The sequence below is a fragment of the Dipodomys merriami genome, unplaced genomic scaffold (genome assembly GCF_024711535.1).
Source record: "Dipodomys merriami isolate MVZ:Mamm:240054 unplaced genomic scaffold, mDipMer1.0.p SCAF_20, whole genome shotgun sequence".
Taxonomy (NCBI): domain Eukaryota; kingdom Metazoa; phylum Chordata; class Mammalia; order Rodentia; family Heteromyidae; genus Dipodomys; species Dipodomys merriami.
In genome coordinates, this window is record NW_027203382.1 from 21,895,384 (window position 1) to 21,915,048 (window position 19,665).

Here is a 19,665-nt window from a genome sequence, read left to right on the forward strand (position 1 = left end):
AATTCCCATTCGAAGTTTTTATAAGAAAATGAGAATGACTAGAGTAACAATCTTATAGAAAATGAAGCACAAATTCAATTCTCTAGTTTTACAAAATATGAATCCTAGAAGTAGTTTAAATATTTTTGGAACTTCTAGATTCAGTTAATAATAAATTTATTATTACCAGTCTTAAGTGAGCTGTTTCAAACATCCACTACTCTTTTCTCTAGCCAGTCTTGAGTTCTTGAATTCAGCATATGCAATTTCCACCTTCTCTAATATTTTCAAACTTCTGATATTCTACTTCATCCTTTCCATTCATAACACATGACCTTGCATAGTAATTCAGAGAACAAAGGAAGAAGCCGCGAACATCCCCTTAACTTCTTCATATCTATAAACCTCTCTATAAAGCCCATATCCTCTTTCCTATCCTCCAAAAGGCTTTTCTCCAAAGGCCAATCACTCTGCCTACAGACAAGACCTTCTCCCTGTCCACCTTCCAGGAAATTTCATTCATGATTCTTTTCTTTCCAAATTCCTCCCTCTGTATTGAATCTTTCCCATTAATAGTTGTAAGTGGCTGAAGTTTCTCCCACTTTAAAATTTCAAAAAAGCCTTGCCCTAACATTCCACTTTTACCTCCTTCTCTTCAAAAGTCAAATTTTCCAAAACAGTTATGCATACTCTTAAGGTTCTATTTTCCTAGTTTACTTTCTTCAACCTATTTCAGTCTTGGACACAAACTCTCTTCTTGGACAATCATTATCCATATATTGGTTTCATTTCTCAATGAAGTATACCATAAGGCATTGATGCCAGACACTATGACTAATTATCAGTAGCTTCTCCTCTATCTTTAATCCATAAATTCTCAACTGAAGGCAATTTTGCCTTCAGCATGACAACTGAAAATGACTACAAATATTTTTGGTTGTCATAGTATTACAACTAAGGACTAGTGGCAACTAATTAGTAAGCAGAGGCCAAGAACTTTCTCAATATCCTAGAATGCATAGGATTACCCCTTAATACCAAGGAGAACAGGTCTAAAACATCAATATTGCAAAGGCTCACACACTGCAATCTGATCCTATCATTCATTCTCCAAATACAGCTTAAACCTATCCCTTTCTCTTAAAACAGTACTTCTTAATTCAAGGCACAGATATAGTTGTTAAGCACTCAATTAGGCTTAGATACTGATAAGGAATCACATGCTGTACTTCTGACATTAACAGAACAACTTGTAACATATAGCCTAAGTCCTACTTACCTGTAATCCCTAAAACCCTCAGAAAATGACAGTGCTAGTCTGATCATACAAGTATCAGACTGATCAGACAGTGCTAGTTCAATCATCCATCTGACTTGTAGGAAGAACTGATGACATAAACCCAGATTGATTTCATAAGTTCATAACAGATTAGCTCAAGTTCCCAGGACTGGCCATGTCTATAGAGCCCAGATCCAGTGACTCAAATCTGTGATAGCACTATTAACATTCACCTGGAATTTAATTTCCCCAAAGCCAGGCCTGCTCAACTTTATCTGCTTTCTATACTGCAGTGAAATTAATCATAACTCTTCTCTTTCTGAATAACTTAGAAAAAAATGAACAGTTTACTACTTTAGACTGAAGACAAAGGAGCCTTGTATGATTTGGTTCTCCCTTTCCCCAACTTCTCCTGACCCATCTTCACTTATTTTCCAACTAATATACCAAAACTATGTCTCATCTGGGTCTGTTTTCTGTTCTCATATTTCATAATCCTTTCTGGTTAGGACCTTCAAATAAGCTATTTCCATTTTCTTCTCAACCCTATCACTCTTTAACTAACTCCTAACTCCTTCAGATCTCAGCTCAAACACTGCTCTTCCAGAAGGCTTTCTCTGAGATCTCAAAATATATTTTCCCAACACTCAGTAATTTTCCATTATAGTACTTACAAAACTCTAAGTAAAATTATGATTTGCAATGATTTGGGGGTGGGAGAGTTGGTCCTGGGGTTGAACTCAGGACCTGGGTGGGCATTGTCCCTGAACAAAAGCTCAAGGTTAATCTACCACTTGGAACCATAGCTCTAATTCTGGCGTTTTGCTGGTTAACTGGAAATAAAATTGTCACAAACTTTCATGCTCAGGCTGGCTTCAAACCACGATCCTCATATCTCAGCCTCCTGAATAGCTAGGATTACAGGTATAAGACACTGACTCCCAGCTTGCATGATTAGTTTTAATGGATAACTTGTACACAGGTGATAAAAGGACCATGTATATTTAGCACAACATTATATTTTCCGTGCCTAGTACTAATAAATAAAAATACCTATTGACACTAAAATAAAGAAAATCAAATCTAAGGCTAGGAATGGTACACACATTTATAATCCCAACTACTCAGAGACAGAGATGAGAGGATCATAGTTTAGGGCTGGCCAAGGCAAAAAGTTAACAGATTCAATTTTAACCAACAAACCAGATGTGGTAGTAAAGTCTGTCATTCACCTAATAGGAACACCTAAGTAAGAGGTTTACAGTTCAAGAACGATCTGGACAGGGCTGGAAAGGTGGCTCAGTGGTAGAGCGCATGCCTTGCATGCCAGAGGCCCTGGATTCGATTCCTCAGCACCACATAAGCAAAAAGAAAAACGCCGGAAGTGGCGCTGTGGCTCAAGTGGTAGAGCGCTAGCCTTGAGCTGAAGAGCTGAGGGGCAGCACCCAGGTCCAGAGTTCAGGCCCATGACCGGACCCAAAAAACAAAAAAACAAAGAACAATCTGGACAAAAAACTCTACCTAAAACATAACTAAAGCATAAAAAGGCTGAAGATATGGTTCAAGTGATAGATTACCTACCTAAGCATAAAAAAGTGATAGAATACCTGCCTAGCAAGTACAAGGTCTTAAGCTGAAAAAAAAAAATCAAATCTATTTCAGAGTTTTACTTGTCACTATTAAGATGTTTTTGAACATGTGTCTATGGCCTTGACTTTATTTCTGAACTCCAAACATATCAATCAGTTCAGTTACAGAACATTTTTTCTACAGTATTGGTAAGCTAATATAAGGAATTGGAAAATCGGTATAGGGTATTAATTTAACACTGAAGAGGTTTTATATGTAATTTGTACATAGAACAGAATCTGTAAAAACTATAATCTTCACAATAAATAAAATAGCTCTGGGAATTTTGTAAGGCAAGAGTCCTTATATATCTAAGACAACTAAACATAAGCATTTGCATCCAAGATTACTGCTCAAGAAAAAAACATTCCTCTGCCTTACATAGCTGTGTTAGTGTATTACCTTTTCCTCTGACTTAACAGCAGCTTCTACTCAAAAGGTCCACTTTCTAATTCACTTATCTCAGTGCCTATCTCAACCCTATCTTGAATATTGAGAGCATGTTATCCATGCTACTAAGCTGTCTGCCTGGACTGCCTAAGCAATTTTCTAAGGTATCTATTATTATTGTTTTGTTTGATTGGGGTTATCTAAGCAATTTTCCAAGATATCAATTGTTACTTTTTGTTGGTTGTGGGCATGTGTGTGGCATGGGGCTTGAACTCAAGAGCTTCTTGCTCTCATGGCTTGAAATTCAAGGCTGTCAATCTACCACTTGAATCACAACTCTACTTCTAACTTTCTGCTTGTTAACTGGAGATTAAAGCTTCATACTTTTCTGCTCCACCTGGCTTCAAACCTCAATCCTCAGATCTCAGCCTCCTAAGTAGCTAGAAATACAAGTGTAAGTCACCAGCACCCAGCTCAATTATTCTTGAGAGTGTTCTGACTACACAATTATTTTTGCAACTCAAAATTATTTTTGAGTAGTCTACTGTAACACTATTCCTCATAAGTCCTATATGCTTATATTTGTAGAACGTAAAGTTTCTTACACCACAAATATTATAGCAAATTTTTCCATTGTTCCAAATTACCTCCTAATTATTTCCTCAATCAACTTACACACCCCAAATCATGGGTCCGGAACTCTATTGGTAGGCAAGAATAAAATCACTGGATTTACTCATGCTTCTCTGTATTTTCCCTTAGTCCATCCATTTTCCCTAGGTACTCTCTTCTATCATTTCCACTACCATCTGACAACTGTTCAACACCTCCCATCCAGTTACATTAATAGCATTAAAAAATTATCCATTTTCTAGGTCATCTCATTCAAAACCACATTCTACTGTGCTACAAGAACTATCCCCCTAAAAATATACCTGTGTTATCTTCTGTACTCAAAACCTTCAGAGGCTTTCTATTGAGCATCCAAGACCCCAAACCACTACCTTCCTTTTATCTAACATAAACTATTCATTTTACACTCTACAGGGGAAAACAGAGGTAACTGATACAAACTGATGAGCATGTTGCTGGTAAAGATACACTTTCAATAAAATATTAGTTATTAGTGTTCTACAGATGACCTGGCATTACAGTTAATATGAAGAATATGGTCTCCCTATCCTTGATTAAAAGCAGGTTTAATTCCTTTTCTATGTACTTTTAAAGACAGAGGGCAAATTTTGGTTTTGACACTTACTAGCTGTGATCTTGATCAAGTTATGCAATTTTTTTGAGCTTCAATAAAATTAGGATAATATCCACATCATGTGGTTATTGATTAAATATAACAAGGAGAATAATAAAGAGTAGAAATACCAATAAACATTAGTTTTGTTGAAAAAGTATTCACTTAACCCAGCCATCATGGTACACACCTGTAATCCCAGCACTAAAAAGTGGAAGCAGAAAGATCACAGTTGAGGCCAAGCTGGGATACATGCAAGACCCTGTCTCAAAAAAAAAAAAAAATGAAAACAAAAAATATTCACTCAAAGAACAAATCCAGAGCACACAAAACTGCCTGCCTTCTTTCGCCCACAATTAGACAGGACGAAAGTAGTACTCAAAGAAATTGGTTCAACTGCAAAATCTGATTATCCCTCTGAGAAAAATGCCTAATTCCAAAAATATTAGATTTAGGACAACTCTTTCCTATACAACACACAAAAAAACTTATTGATAGGACATCATATTTTACCAGATGCTTTATACTGAGTAACATGAATTATATGTTATTAAATTTATTGAACTCCAACATCTGCCTAATGCTTATGCAGAACTAATTAATAGTTTTCTGTTTATAAAGTTGGAAGTGGTGCTGTGGCTCAAAGTGGTAGAGTACTATGAGCAAAAAAGCTCAAGGACAGTGCCCAGACCCTGAGTTCAAGCCCCATGATTGGAGGGGGGGTAGGGGGAATTAACTGTGTTTCTCTTACAAAGCACTTAACTATGGATCATCTATCTATTCAGTTATACAAGAGTTAGCTTCAAACATATAAATATATATAAAATAAAGCTTCAATTGTCTAATCATAATACCACTACAAAATAGACCTTATTGGCATAAATATTAAAAACTCATATACAGTAAATGTTTACATATTCAGGGAATTTATACCACATGCTTTTTTATTATATTATCACAAAAATATATTTTTACTAGAAAACGAACAATGAAGAAAGAAAGGGGAAGGAGGTAGAATTCCAAAAGGTCCCAAATAGAGATAATCATTTTATTTTCCTTTTTCCAAACCCTGTTCCACTGCTTTTGCCTAGCTATCCCTATTTCATAGTGAAAGAAATGCTGAGATGGAAAATAGTCTTTTCAACAAATTATGTTGGACACTGGACTGACATCAAGAGAATAAAAGTGGACCCCTACTTTCTATCATATACAAAATTTAACTGATGGGCTGGGAAGGTGGCTCAGTGGTAGAGCGCTTGCCTTGCATGCTTAAGGCCCTAGGTTCGATTCCTAGCACCACATAAGCGAAAAAGAAAAAAGCTGGAAGTGGCACTGTGACTCAAGTGGTAGAGCGCTAGCCTTGAGCTGAAGAGCTGAGGGACAGCACCTGGGCCCAGAGTTCAGGCCCCATGACCGGACCCCCCAAAAAAAAAAAATTTAACTGAAAATGTACCAGCATCCTAAATGTACAAACTAAAATTATAAAAATCTTACAGCACATAAGCATTGATCATCATGACTCTGAACTCAATCAGACATTTAGAGGATTCACCACTAATAGTACAAGCACTGGACTCTATCAAACTGAACAGAGTTTATGCCTCAAAGGGCATGGTCAAAGAAAGAAGAGAAACAAATCACAGAAATTTTGCAAATCAGTATACGACATGGACAAGAAAGAATGTAAAGAAACAAATCACAGAAATTTTGCAAATCAATACACTTCTTTTTGTTCTATTTTTTTTTGGGGGGGGGGGGTTGGTCATGGGGGTTGAACTCTGGGCCTGGGTACTATCCCTCAGCTCTTCAGCTCAAGGCTAGCGCCTTATCACTTGAGCCACAGAGCCATTTCCAGCTTTTTTCTGCTTATGTGGTGCTGAGGAATCGAACGCAGGGCCTCATGCATGCAAGCACTCTACCACTGAGCCATCTTCCCAGTCCCTCAGTATACTTAAGAAACTAATATTTAGAATATATATCTCTTAAAACTCCACAACAAAAAGACAAATAACCCAATTTTTTAAAAAAAAAGCAGGTGACAGAAAGAGTACATTTTATGGTACAACTATAACTCAATTAATAACAAAAGTATAACAGAGGGAAAAAAAAGCAATAAAAGAAAGAATGAAGCAAGTATTGCTTTTCTGACCCACTACTTTCTTCACATTTGCTATATTCTTCTGGGTGCTAAGAACTTAAACATGACCAAAATATAATCATTATATTCTCTTCCAGCTCCTCCTTGGTTTACAAATGTCCTACTTCTCAAGTGTGAGTAGGGTAACTATGAATAGCAGCAAATTAAACTATAAACAATACCACAGAATGTACATATTTATATTATAAATCCTTCCCAATCACCTACATGTTTAACTTTTATCTACAAGAGTACTAATATGCTTCTACTATTGGATATAACTCACTGTTCTCAATGTTAACATAATTTTCCAAAAATGATTATTTAAATCATTGCATTTCATTTATCTGAAATACTAAATATTCTTATTACTGAATTTCTATCGTTGTTTTATGTTGTCACCCTAGGGTTTAAATCCAAGGAGCAATGGCTTGTTTCTTGCCTGGCCAGATTGGGCCATAAGCCTCTCTTTTATGCTTCCCTCATAGGTAGGAGGACATGTGCCTACTACCATGTCCAGTTTATTAGTTGAGATGGGATCTCAAATGTTTTGCCCTGGATGACCTTGAAGCAAGACCTGACCAGCTAGTATTACAGGTATAAGCCATCATACCTGGCACTAATATTTTTGCTAAATCTGATTATTCACTACCAAAAATCAAAATAGTATTTTGACAGAATATTGGATTATATAGTATTAAAAACAGTGCAAAAAAGGCACACTGTACTCGATAAAGACATTGGATACTCCTGATTATTTAATACATTCTTTATATCAAACTTCTAAAAGGTAAAACTAAATCTGCATTATTACCTTATCTTTAGCCTCAGGCAGAGGGATTTCTCTAGGTTCTAAAAGTGGTATTTCTCGAAAAGGTGGAACACATCTGACTATATCTGGAACATAGTGTGTATGAAACAATGGCGGCATTGAGAATCTTCGTTCAGCTGACAAAGGCACTATATGGTTAACTATGGCTGGTTCTTGGTGAGGTGAATGGAAACGTTGCCGTTTACCATCAAGAGGAAGGCCTTTTTCATCGCTTAATCTCCTGAAAACAAAGAATGTACCTTAGTGATTAAAGAAAAACTTTTCAACAAAATACAATTAAAAATACATGAATACCACATTACATAAATAACACATCACATGACAATATTATGCCTCTTCCAGTAAGGTTAGAGTTAGTTCCAATTAATTCTATAATGAACTATAAATATCCATTTTTATCACAAATAAAAGTGCTCTCAATACCTTAAAAAATAAATAGAATGTGGGAATGTGTCTTAGTGGTAGAATGCTTGCCTAGCATCCATGAAGCCCTGGGTTTGATTCCTCAGTACCACATAAACAGAAAAAGCTTGAAGTAGTACAGTGGCTCAAGGGTTAGAGTGCTGGCCTTGAGCAAAAGAAGCTCAAGGACAGTGCTCAGGCCCTGAGTTCAAGCCCCAGGGCAAGAAAGAAGGAAAGAGAGAAAAAGAGGGAGGGAGGGAGGGAGGGAGGGAGGGAAGGAAAAGGAAAAGAAAAGAGAGAGTGGGGGGGGAGAGACAGAGAGAGAGAGAAAGATATTGTAAAAATCTATATAGAAAAAAATCTTGATGAATGTACTGGAGTCAGTCGTTTCCTACCCCAATATTTGATTTCAGCAATGAAAACTTTGCAGAAAAACTTCTAGAATCACCAAGAACCAAGGATCCAAATTTTAATGTGAGTGCTATATATAAAAAAGGCTTATTGCAGGACATCAATGGCTCACATCTGTAATCTCAGGTACTCAAGAGGCTGAAATCTGAAGATCCTGGTTTCAAAACTGGCCTGGGCAGCCGTAAGACTTCTCTCTAATTAACTATTAACACAAAGAAGTAGAGAAGGAAGAAAAAAAAGCAGAAATAGGCAAAGGAAAAGCAAATACTTGATATGTAAATTTTTATTATTCTAAATTGTTCATTTAGGCAGCAAATTATGTCATAGTAAAGGGTTAAAATTCCTTTGAAGATCTAGAATTCTGTGAATCCTAAACCCTCAGAAGTTTTTTAATGATAGTGCTCCTTTGGCATCTTACCAGCTCCTCTCTTTTTTACATATCCACAGAGTAACTGAAACTCCTACTCGTATGTTAAAATTTACAGTGTTAACCAAGTATACTAATATTTCTAAACCTAAAATTTAGTTCAGAGCGATCTAAACTGAATATCTTCTAATAATACCAATTTTAGTTTTTAAAATATATATAACATGAATAAAACATTTTCACTCATGATTCACAAATTGGGTATCAAAGCAATTTCCAAAAAATAAAAATATGAAGTTAGTACATTTAGAACCATTACATAATGTTCCCCCCATGACAACTCTGAAGAACTTGCATAGCTATGCCACTTAAACCGAGTAACTACTTAACTTCTGTTTCAGCTTTCTCCTAAATAGCAAAGAGATAACATTATCTACCTTTTCATGAAGTACTATAAAACTTAATCATTACTTATAGTCTTTAAATTAATGCCTACTACATTGTGACTGATTCTTATTAATTTTAAAACATAGAATGTTTAGACAGTTTTAGACAGTGTTCTCTTATTTGTCAAATATTTGTACATCTATCAAGTTCTACTGTATTTTTGTTTGTTTGTTTTTTGGGTCCGGTCGTGGGGCCTGAACTCTGGGCCTGGGCACTGTCCCTCAGCTCTTGCTCAAGGCTAGCGCTCTACCACTGAGCCACAGCACCACTTCTGGCTTTTTTCTTTTTGCTTATGTGGTGCTGAGGAATCGAACCCAGGGCCTCATGCATGCAAGGCAAGCACTCTACCACTGAGCCACCTTCCCAGCACCTCTATTATATTTTCTTGTGATACATGAATTCTTTTTTTTTTTTTCTGGTCCTGTGGCTTGAACTCTGGGCTTGGGCACTATCTTCTTCAGCGCAAGGCTAGCACTCTACCAGTTGAGCCACAGTGCCACTTCGGGTTTTCTAGTGGTTTACTGGAGATAAAGAGTCTCACAGACTTTCCTGCCAGGGCTGGCTTTGAACCGTGATCCTCGGTTTACTGGAGATAAAGAGTCTCACAGACTTTCCTGCCAGGGCTGGCTTTGAACCGTGATCCTCAGCTTTCAGCCTCCTGAGTAGCTAGGATTACAGGCATGAGTGCCGAGCTACATGAACTCTTTTAATTAGAACAGTTAAAATTATTTGGCTTCTAACTTAACTAGAAAAAACTTTAGATCATGCTAAAATTTTCACTGAAATAGTACTTGTTTTTAAAGAACCCTAACCCTATATAAAGTTTAGGTAAATCAAAAGAACATGTGAAGTTTACTCTTAAGAGAACCACATGAGCAAAACTAAATCCTCTTCTGAAACTGAGGTATTAAAATCCTAAAGCCTTGGCATCTCAGAATGTGACTGTACTGTGATAGGGCCTTTAAAAAGACAATTAAGTTATAGTAAATTAGGTTGTGCTGTAATCTAATGTGACGGATGTCCTTAGAAGAGATTAGGACATGAAAAACACAAAAGGATGAACATATGAGGTCACAGCAAGATAGTAGTCATTTATAAGGAGTGAGGCCTCAAAAACCATCAACCTTGCAAATAAAATGATTGGCACTTCCAACCTGCAGAACTGAGAAAAATAAGGCTCTGTTGACCACTTTGAGTACTTTGTTTTATGGCAACCCTAGTTAAGACAGAATCATCTGACTTGACTAAAAAAAAAATCTCAAAAGTAATTTTCTGCCAGCAGCAGTGTCTCACATCTGTAATCCTAGGATAACAAGGAGTTGGTGGTCTAAAGAATCATGATTTTAAGCCAACCCAGGTAGAAAAGTCCACAGAAATTCTACCTTCAATTATCCAACAAAGTGCTGGACTGGAATTATGACTCAAATGGTAGAGCTCCAGCCATAAACAAGAAAACCAAGTAAAAGAGGTCCTGAGTTTAAACCCAGATAAAAAATAGCAATAATAATTTCTTTGAAGAAATAGTTTCATTCTAAAACTTAAAAAACAAAAACAAAAATGAAAGAATCCCTAAATATTTTTAAACACACAAAAATTCTTAAATTCTATTACTAATCTGATTGCACAGACCCTAGGGGAAAAAAATCTAAGGAAAATATTTATAAAATTTTATGCAATTATATAGTTCTTGAAACTGAAAAACTCTTAAGGGGAGGAACACAGAAATGGAGAAGCAAAGGGTGAACAAATGCAGGGGTATTTACTAGATAATACATCAAAAATGAACTTGGTGGGAATGGGAAAGAAAAACTAGGAGAGTTCAAAAAGAAATGTACTCATTGTCTGATATGTAACTGCTACCCTTCTGTACATCACCTTTACAAAGTAACAATAAAAAATGAAAATTAAACAAATTTCTTTCCAAATAATTGAGATACTTACTTCCTTCCTCGAAATAATGGAGACGCTGAGGTCTGTATTGGACTGATACTTCCATATGTCAGCTGCTGTAAGGACACAGCTCTAGACAAACTACCAAAACACAAACAAGAGTAATAATACATGTATTCTTGTTAAGAACAAAAAATAATTTCAGAAAACTAAATACTGGAGAAAAGAAAATAACATTTTTCTCTACCTTCAAATATTTCATACAAAAAGGGCTTGTGTCATATAAAAACATAATTAAATTACACGGGCCAATATAGCAGCATACTTACTCTGCATTTTGAAAGTTGAATTGTGCATCTATAAGCTGCTGAGGTGAATAAAGAGTTGGTGACAGGGCAAAGAAGTTATGCTGTTGATGGTTTGGAGTGAAGGGTGGACGACCCAAAATTGAGTTTGGGAACATGCTCTTGTCTACTGAAAGTGAACATGTATTCTTCTACCTGTAATAATTTTTAAAAAAGTTATTATAACCTAGACACTGAACTTTTTGATAACTGTTACCTATTACTTAAAACAACTGGTTATTAAGTTAACTGGTTTCATCTGCAAGGTTATTTTTCAAAGTTTAGAATTAGAGGCATGGCTTAAGTGGTAAAGTGCTTGCCTAGCAAACTCAAAAGCCCTGAGGTTCAATCCCTAGTACTGTTAAAAAAAAAGAAAGAAAGAAAGAAAGAAAGAAAGAAAGAAAGAAAGAAAGAAAGAAAGAAAGAAAGAAAGTAAGTTTAAATATGTCTTTTTAATTCTATTGGAGGTACCCCCCCAAGCAAAATAAAAAAGAAAACCTGTTAATGAATTCTAAATCCAAATTAATACTATTATTAAATGTTTCTAGTTTTCTAATAAATTTACCCTAAATTTACCTTATATCAACAATTTTTAAAAGCCGTTATTACTGCTTATCCTAACAATAAACATCATGCAATAGGTATATTTAACAAATCCCGGATTCACACATGTATTCTCAGTCTAATTCACATGAAGACAATAAGCCACCATGTAACAATCTGACTCTAGGATTTGAATCTTACAGATCTGACAAAGAAAAAAGGGATGTATATACTCGGCAATCTATAAAACCAGAACTTTCTCTGCAAGTCTACTTAAGTTTTTGTTTTGTTTGGTTGGGCTTGAACCCAGGGCATATGGGCACTGTCCCTGAGCTTTCTCAATGTTAGTACTGCTGTACCACTTCGAGCCACAGCGCCACTTCCAGTTTTCTGGTGGTTTATTGGAGGTTAGTCTCACAGACTTTCCTGCCCAGGCTGGCTTTGAACCACAATTCTTAAGATCTCAGCCACCTGAGTAGATAGGATTAGAAGTAGGAGCCACCATCACCCAGCTTCTACGTAAGTTTTTTAAAAGACTTCCAAAAAGATTCTATTCCTGAGGAAGAGGGAACATTCATGAAGCAATAAAGAACGTCAACACCAACCCATTGAAGGAAATTACCAAAACAGATATAACAAGGAACTATCTAGAACTGAAAGATACCACTTCCTAGAAGGGCCAAAGAAATATAAAGCACACAAGGAAGGAGAAAAGAAAGTAGACAGACAGAGACAGACATATACAGACATACCAAGAGACATTATCATTCAGAATATAAGGAGAAAAAAAGTTTATAAAAATCTTCCAGCGGGGCGCTGGTGGCTCACGCCTGTAATCCTAGCTACTCAGGAGGCTGAGATCTGAGGATCGCGGTTCAAAGCCAGCCCGGGCAGGAGAGACGACCGTGAGACTCCTATCTCCAATAACCACCAAAAAACGGGAAGTGGCGCTGTAGCTCAAGTGGTAGTGCGCTCGCCTTGAGCTGAAGAGCTGAGGGACAATGCCCAGGCCCAGAGTTCAAGCCCCACGACCGACAAAAAAAAAAAAAAATCTTCCAGAAGAGCTCAAATGGCAGAGCACCTGAATAGGAAGCACAGACCCTAAGTTCAATTCCCAGTACCATCTACACACTCCCTTGCCAAAAAAAATATATTCCAGAGGAGGAAAATGTTAAAAAAAACAAGGTTTAGCAATCAATAAAAGCATTTAAACTTCCTAAAGGCAACAGTAAAAGCCACAAAATATGAATTCTTTCAAAGCTCTGAGAAAAATGTTCTCAAATCAAAATGCTATTCTTAGCTATGTTATCAATGCAAGAACATTTTTTTTTAGATATGAAGAGTAAATAGAAAAAGAAGGCCACACCGGGCGCCGGTGGCTCAAGCCTGTAATCCTACTACTCAGGAGGCTGAGATCTGAGGATCGAGGTTCAAAGCCAGCCAGGCAGGAAAGTCTGAGAGACTCTAATCTCCAATAATCCACTAGAAAACCAAAAGTGGTGCTGTGGCTCAAGTGGTAGAGCGCTTGCCTTGAGCTGAAGAGCTGAGGGACAAGGGCCCACACCTAAAGTTCAAGCCCCATGACAAAAAAAAAAAAAGAAAAAGAAAGAAAGAAAGAAAAAGAAGGCCGGGCATGATAGTATACTTCTGTAATTCCAGCACTGAGGAGAAACTGAAGAAGGAAGATAATGAGTTTGAAGCTAGCCTGGGCTATATTACTAAACACTAGAAGGAGGGGAGAGAGGAAAGAATAATAAAGGAAAAAGAGAGAATGGAAGAGAATGGAAAGGGAGGGGAAAAGGAAAAGAGGAGGAAAAAAGAAAAAGGAAAGGGGAAAAGAAAAAGGGGAGGGGAGAGAAGAGGACAGTGAAAAAGGAATGGGCAAACCTGAGGTGTAAGAAAAGGGAGATCCTATGTAGGGCAAAAACAAAGTAAATTCCAAGAATCAAGACAAAAAGAAATTAACAGCTCACAGGAGAAGGAGGATAGCCAAATAAAAATAATAACTGGGCTGAGTTTGATGGTGCATACTACCTAGCCTTCAATATGAGGCCAGCCTAAGCGACACAAAAATTTGTTAGAAAAAAAACAACATTTGGGACTTCTGATATATTTTCAGATCTATTTATTTACATTTAGGGTACTAGGACTTAACCACAGGATCTCTACCACTTAAACCATGCCTCCTCCAATATCTGGTGCATTTGAAAGAAAGTTCTGCTAACAAGAGAAAAATTACAGAAATACAGAAAAGCAGTTAATCAAAACTAAACTAATGAATTACTCAATTTACATTACTCACAAGGTAATATTAACAAAAATTTATATACTTGATTCTTACAATAATATACTCAGTGGGCTGGGAAGGTGGCTCAGTGGTAAAGTGCTTGTCTTGCATGCATGAGGCCCTGAGTTCCATTCCTCAGCACCAAATAAGCAGAAAAAGCCGGAAGTGGCGCTGTGACCCACGTGGTAGAGCGTTTGCCTTGAGCTGAAGAGCTGAGGGACAGTGCCCAGGCCAGGTTCAGGCCCAATGACAAAGACAAAATAATAATAATAATAATAATAATAATAATATGCTCATTAAACACACTGATGTAGGGCTGGGAATGTGGCTCAGTGGTAGAGTGCTTGTATAGCATGCCATGAAGCCCTGGGTTCGACTCCTCAGTACCACATGTTAGCTGAACTATCTAAATACTTAAACATGTATCATACATAGAACAGAATTTCTGATACCTCTAGCAATATTAAAGAAGACGAAATAAAGATATTACATCTTGGATTCAAATACCTAAGTGAACTTATACATCAGTGGTGGAAATTATAGTGGTGTGAAAATAAAAGTTATGTATGCAATTAAAAAGCTTTAAAAAAAAAACACACTGATGTAAACAAAAAAGTTGATATCATTATAAATCATTATATTTCATTTTGTATGTTAACTATGTAACATATTTACATGGAGAATAAAATGGGATACAAAGTGTTAAACTTTCATTTACAGTAAATTTAAATCAAATAAATGAGCACTGAAGCTTTTTCCCTCTTTTAACAGATGATTGTTTCAACACCTAGCCAGTTAAAAGAACTAATGTATTTATGTCTCTAGGGACTGAGACAAGGAATGTTGGAAAAACTCTCAAGAGTTAACATATATAAGAAAGACCTATGGAGAACTTAGCAAGTCCCTCATACAAACTTTGTTCCTTATATTTTTATTTCTGTATGATTAAAATTCCTTAGGTTGGTCAAAGACAGTGAGATTCTTCAGTCCAAGGTACAGAGAGACTGTGGACTGGAATCCTGGGACCATCATCAGATCTCATTCCAGATTTCAATGGGCCAGATACAAAACACTACACATCTAGGAAGTTAAGTGTCAACTTTCTATAGGAGGCCTTTCTTCATGTTATAAGAGATTTTTTTTTAAAGAAGAAAATCACTATCAGCCAACCCATTAATCCTTGACATACACTGCTCAAAGGAAATGGAAATATATCTTGAACTGAACAGTAATCTAAGAAATCCCTTATTGAAAGTACACTCAATAAGTATGGATTGCCAGATTCAAGGCTAGCAATTAACTAGCTGTTCTACCCTTTGCCCAAGGTTCAGACAAAGCTTAAGTACTCTTTATTGTTTCCCTGACCTTAAAGCATAATTCCTACTTGATAGAATTCATGAGAAAATGTTACTGATATGCTATAACAAATTTTGCTTATCTCATTGTTAGAATACAGATATTAGAGACCAAAGCAACAGTACCAATTTATATTTAGAAAACAAAGCAATATATTTAGAAAAAAAATGTTTCAAAGCTGAGTGTCGTGGTACTTGTCTGTAATCTTAGCACTTGTGAGGCTAAGTCAGAGACATTTGTAAGGCTGAGGTAGAAGGATCTTGAGTTCAAGGCCAATCTAGGTAGAGGGTGACTTTCAGGGGAAAAAAAAAAGGTTCCATTTTATGTCTATTTAAATCAGTTCATAGTTTAAAATCTAAGTGTTTTAATTTAGACCTGTAAATAATATGCTCCTTCTCCTCTGGACCCAAAAAGGTCCTGTGTTATCTGCATTCAGACCTGAAGATTGAGAATGATCTAATGGCCCAAACCTCACCTTATTTCTATCCTATTGCACTATCACATCCAAATTAAGTATAAGTAATAAGGTGCCTGGTGGCCCAGAACTATAGCCAAATTAGCCCAGGCTTAAAAGTACAGAATGGTTATAATCCAGTTTAACCTATCCAAAATTCCCAAAGAAGCACTGACAGTTTGGGGAAATAAAATCTGTCAGGCTTTCCTCAGATGACTGGCCCTTAAGTAATCATCTTAACTAGGTCAGCTTTCAAAATACAGAATTATCTCTAGGGAATTTAACCAATGACATTGAGTGTTCCCCAATATAGGGATCCTATATGACCACCTACAGATAACAAAAGTAAACCAAAAGCACTTGAATTTCAATTCCTTTTCCTAATACATTTGACAAAAATGACACCAAAATGATCATCTATTATAGTCTGACAAAATAAGGTCAAATAAAAATATTAATATACCAAAACTGGACAAAATGTCTATTTTATTAATATTCTTTGTGAAAAGCCTCTTCACTAGATGTAAAACCTGTTTTACATTCCAGTCATTCTTTATATAATGACTGGAATGTAAAACAGGTTTCCCTTAGAAGTGGTTACCAGTTAGGATAAGGGAAGGTAGTGAAAGGTGAGAATGTCCAAGTACTTCATAGATGTGTATGCAAGTAGAACAACAGAACCTGATGAAATTGTTTTAAGGGGAGAATTAGAGAAAGTAATACAGGAGATAAATTTGATTAGAGTATGTTCCATACATGCACAGAAATATCACAATTAATTTATTCTCCCTATAATTAATATGTCCTAATAAAAAAATGGTTTAAAAAAACCGTGACTTTGGGGCTGGGTATGTGGCTTAGTGGTAGAGTGCTTGCCTAGCATGCATGAAGCCCTGGGTTCAATTCCTCAGTACCACATACACAGAAAAAGCCAAAAGTGCTGCTGTGGCTCAGGTGGTAGAGTACTAGCCTTGAGCAAAAGCAGCTCAGGGATAATGCCCAAGCCCTGAGTTCAAATATCAAGACTGTTTAATTTGTACCCACTTAAAAAAAAAAAAAACAATCTAAGTAAAATTTGAACTGTGTTTCAGACCATTATATTACTTCCTGCTTTTAGTAGAGAATCTTAAAGTTTGCTTCTTGAGTAAGTTTAACCCAAAAGGAAATTATACAGGCTTATTTGTAATCAATGCGTGAACAATATGGAGTATTTGCAAAGTATTTATAAAGTACCCCTAGTGACACAATATTTGACCCTATAATTTACAAGCTGAAATTTTTGTCCTCAACTTGACCTGTCCTACAAAAATTATAGAACACTCAAAATTACATAACTTTTCGTCACTATTACTTGGAAAATAGAATCTACACTAACACAAAAACCTGAACTGTATTGGCTAAATCAAGTCATCTGTCTACTCCATCCCAATGCCTTAGGTCCCCTAAATCTTCTTCATTTTTTTAAAATCCTGCTCACTTTCTGTCATAACTACCTTCAGGTTTCAAACAGGATGTTCCATTTTATTTATTAAGAATAAAATTCCAAGCTGGGCTCCAGGGGCTCAGGCCAAAAATCCTACCTATTCAGGAGGCTGAGATCTGAGGATCTGCCTTTCAAAGCCAGCCCATACAGACAAACCCCTGGGACTCTTATCTCCATTTAACTAGCAAAAAGCCAGAAGCAGAAGTGTAACTCCAGCAGCATAGTACCAGCCCAGAGCAAAAAAGGCACGCTGTCCTGAGTTCTAGTACCCGTGCAAACAAAGAAATAAGTAAATAAATAAACAAATCCTACTCAAGTGTTACGAAGAATCTAGCTGCACGGGTCCCACTGAATGCTCCATATTATTGATATAATAAATAACCTGTTTCACATGGAACCTATGTGTTACAGTACATTTCTAGGCCACACATAACTGGGGCTATTTACGCCAAGAAAGTAATGTCACTATTACTGGCTAACAATCAGGAAAAATTAAGAACCTCACGTTAATCCATGTAATTTTTTTTAACCCTGCAGTACATATATTGTGGTAGTTACATAACTTGTCACTAAGTCTGTTTGTACGACAGGTAGCATACTACTTTTGTAAATAAATACCGTAATTTCTTTCCTCACAAAAACCAACACAGCAAACACGATATACAACAAGTTGCCAACCCAGCTTGACTTCTACAGTTTCGGTTTCTTTTCCGCTTATCCGGTAAGGTAGCTGAAAATTTAAACAACTATTATTTTCATCGGAGACTTAAGAAACAGACAGGGCGCTTTGAAACGCACAAAAGTTACGAGATACCTAAAGTCCTTTAAATTCTTACATACAAAGAGACAGACATGAGAATCCCGTCTACCAAAGCTGAACGGGAAAAGAGGGGCGTTCAACTCAGCCGACGGTCCGTCCCCCCGGGTGCTTTTCCCGGTCGAGTGGAAGACCGGGACTGTTTCTTTTTAAAGAACCTTAAGAGATTTAAATAAAAGCCTGGGTGAGAGTCAGCAGAGCCAACCAAGACTCCTCCCGCGAATTTACCTCAGATCGACGACGCCTTAGCGAACAGCCTGCGGGAGCGCCCGGACGATCTTCCCGTTCGGGAAGGGAGGAAGCGCCGGGGGGCGGCGGCGGCGCGGAACCCGGGCCGCAGGAAGAGGGAGCGAGACTAGAAAGGGGTGCTAAGTTTCTCCCAACAGCTCGGCGGCGCGGGAGCGGCGAGCGGCCGGGGGGTCCGGCGGCAGCCGGCCCGATCCTCCCCGGCCCAACCAAACCCTAGTTTCGGGAAAGTTTCGCCGCCGCCCCGCCCCCGGCCGGGGCCTACCCCGAGGCTTCCCTCTCCTAAACCCCCAACTCACAAGTTGTCCGCGGAGAAGGACCGAGCGGACCCCGTCGGCGCGGCCCACCGGGGAGCCCCCAGGCCCGAGGACCCCCGCGGCCCAGGGCTCGGTCCCGGCCAGGCGTTGGGAGCCCAAAGCGGAAGAGGTGGCCGCACCGCGGGACGGCCAGGCCCAGCTCCAGCGGCGGCAGGCGCAGTCCAGCCCGAGCGCGGCTGGCAGGGGAGGAGCGACACGAGAAAGGGAGGGTCGGCGAGGGCGCGCAAGGTTGGGGGCGGCGGAGGAAAAAAGAAAAAAAAAAAGCGGAAGACCAAAAAGTCACCCGAGAGACGGCGTTAGAGTCCTCCTAGAGAGACCCAGATCCGCGTGACCCCGGAAGGGAAAGACAGCGGGAGAAAGGTCACACTTCCGGCCACCGCCGCCTCCACCGTTTTGTTAGAATGCGCAGGCGCAAAGCCGTGGGCGCGAGGGAGGAGGGCGGCGACGAGGGAGGTAGAGGAAGGCCGAGAGTTGGACTGGTTCTGTGCCTGTCCTGCAGGCCGGAAACAGTCGGGGGGCGTGCCCTCGGCGGTGGGGTGCGTGTGCGCGTTTGCGAGAGCGCGCGAGCAGTTGCTGTGGTTCCCGTGGTTGAGGAGGGGGTCCTCCCCAATAAACTTCTTAACCAATTTCCTTCCCTGACAATTCGGTGGATCATTAAATTTTACTTGGTTTTTCCCCCCAATCGACTGACCTACTTGGATTCAAAAAACTGTGAAGTAGCTGAAGCCCTGACTCTTCACCTTGCCCTTAGAAACAGCTGGCACTCTCTAGTTCACACTGCTTCTTGAGTTAGTTTATGAACATGTCTG

The 19,665-nt window shown here is 38.2% G+C and overlaps 1 protein-coding gene across 5 annotated transcripts in view; it reads right to left on the reverse strand.

The window, feature by feature from the left end:
• The window catches only part of LOC138832931 (poly(A) RNA polymerase GLD2), a 45,010-nt gene extending 25,818 nt beyond the window's left edge, over positions 1 to 19,192 (reverse strand). The window contains exons 1-4 of one of the 5 annotated variants that reach the window (XM_070031202.1): positions 18,839 to 19,190; positions 11,339 to 11,509; positions 11,061 to 11,150; positions 7,475 to 7,712 (exon numbers count right to left, since the gene is read on the reverse strand). In XM_070031202.1, the coding sequence (XP_069887303.1) occupies positions 7,475 to 7,712; positions 11,061 to 11,150; positions 11,339 to 11,472 (462 nt within the window). In that variant the 5' untranslated portion in view covers positions 11,473 to 11,509; positions 18,839 to 19,190. Of the gene's footprint in view, positions 1 to 7,474; positions 7,713 to 11,060; positions 11,151 to 11,338; positions 11,510 to 14,237; positions 14,318 to 18,521; positions 18,626 to 18,838 lie in introns of those variants that run through there. The other 4 variants (XM_070031200.1, XM_070031198.1, XM_070031199.1 and 1 more) reach the window with 4 other exon arrangements.
• Between the last annotated feature and the right edge of the window lie 473 nt (positions 19,193 to 19,665).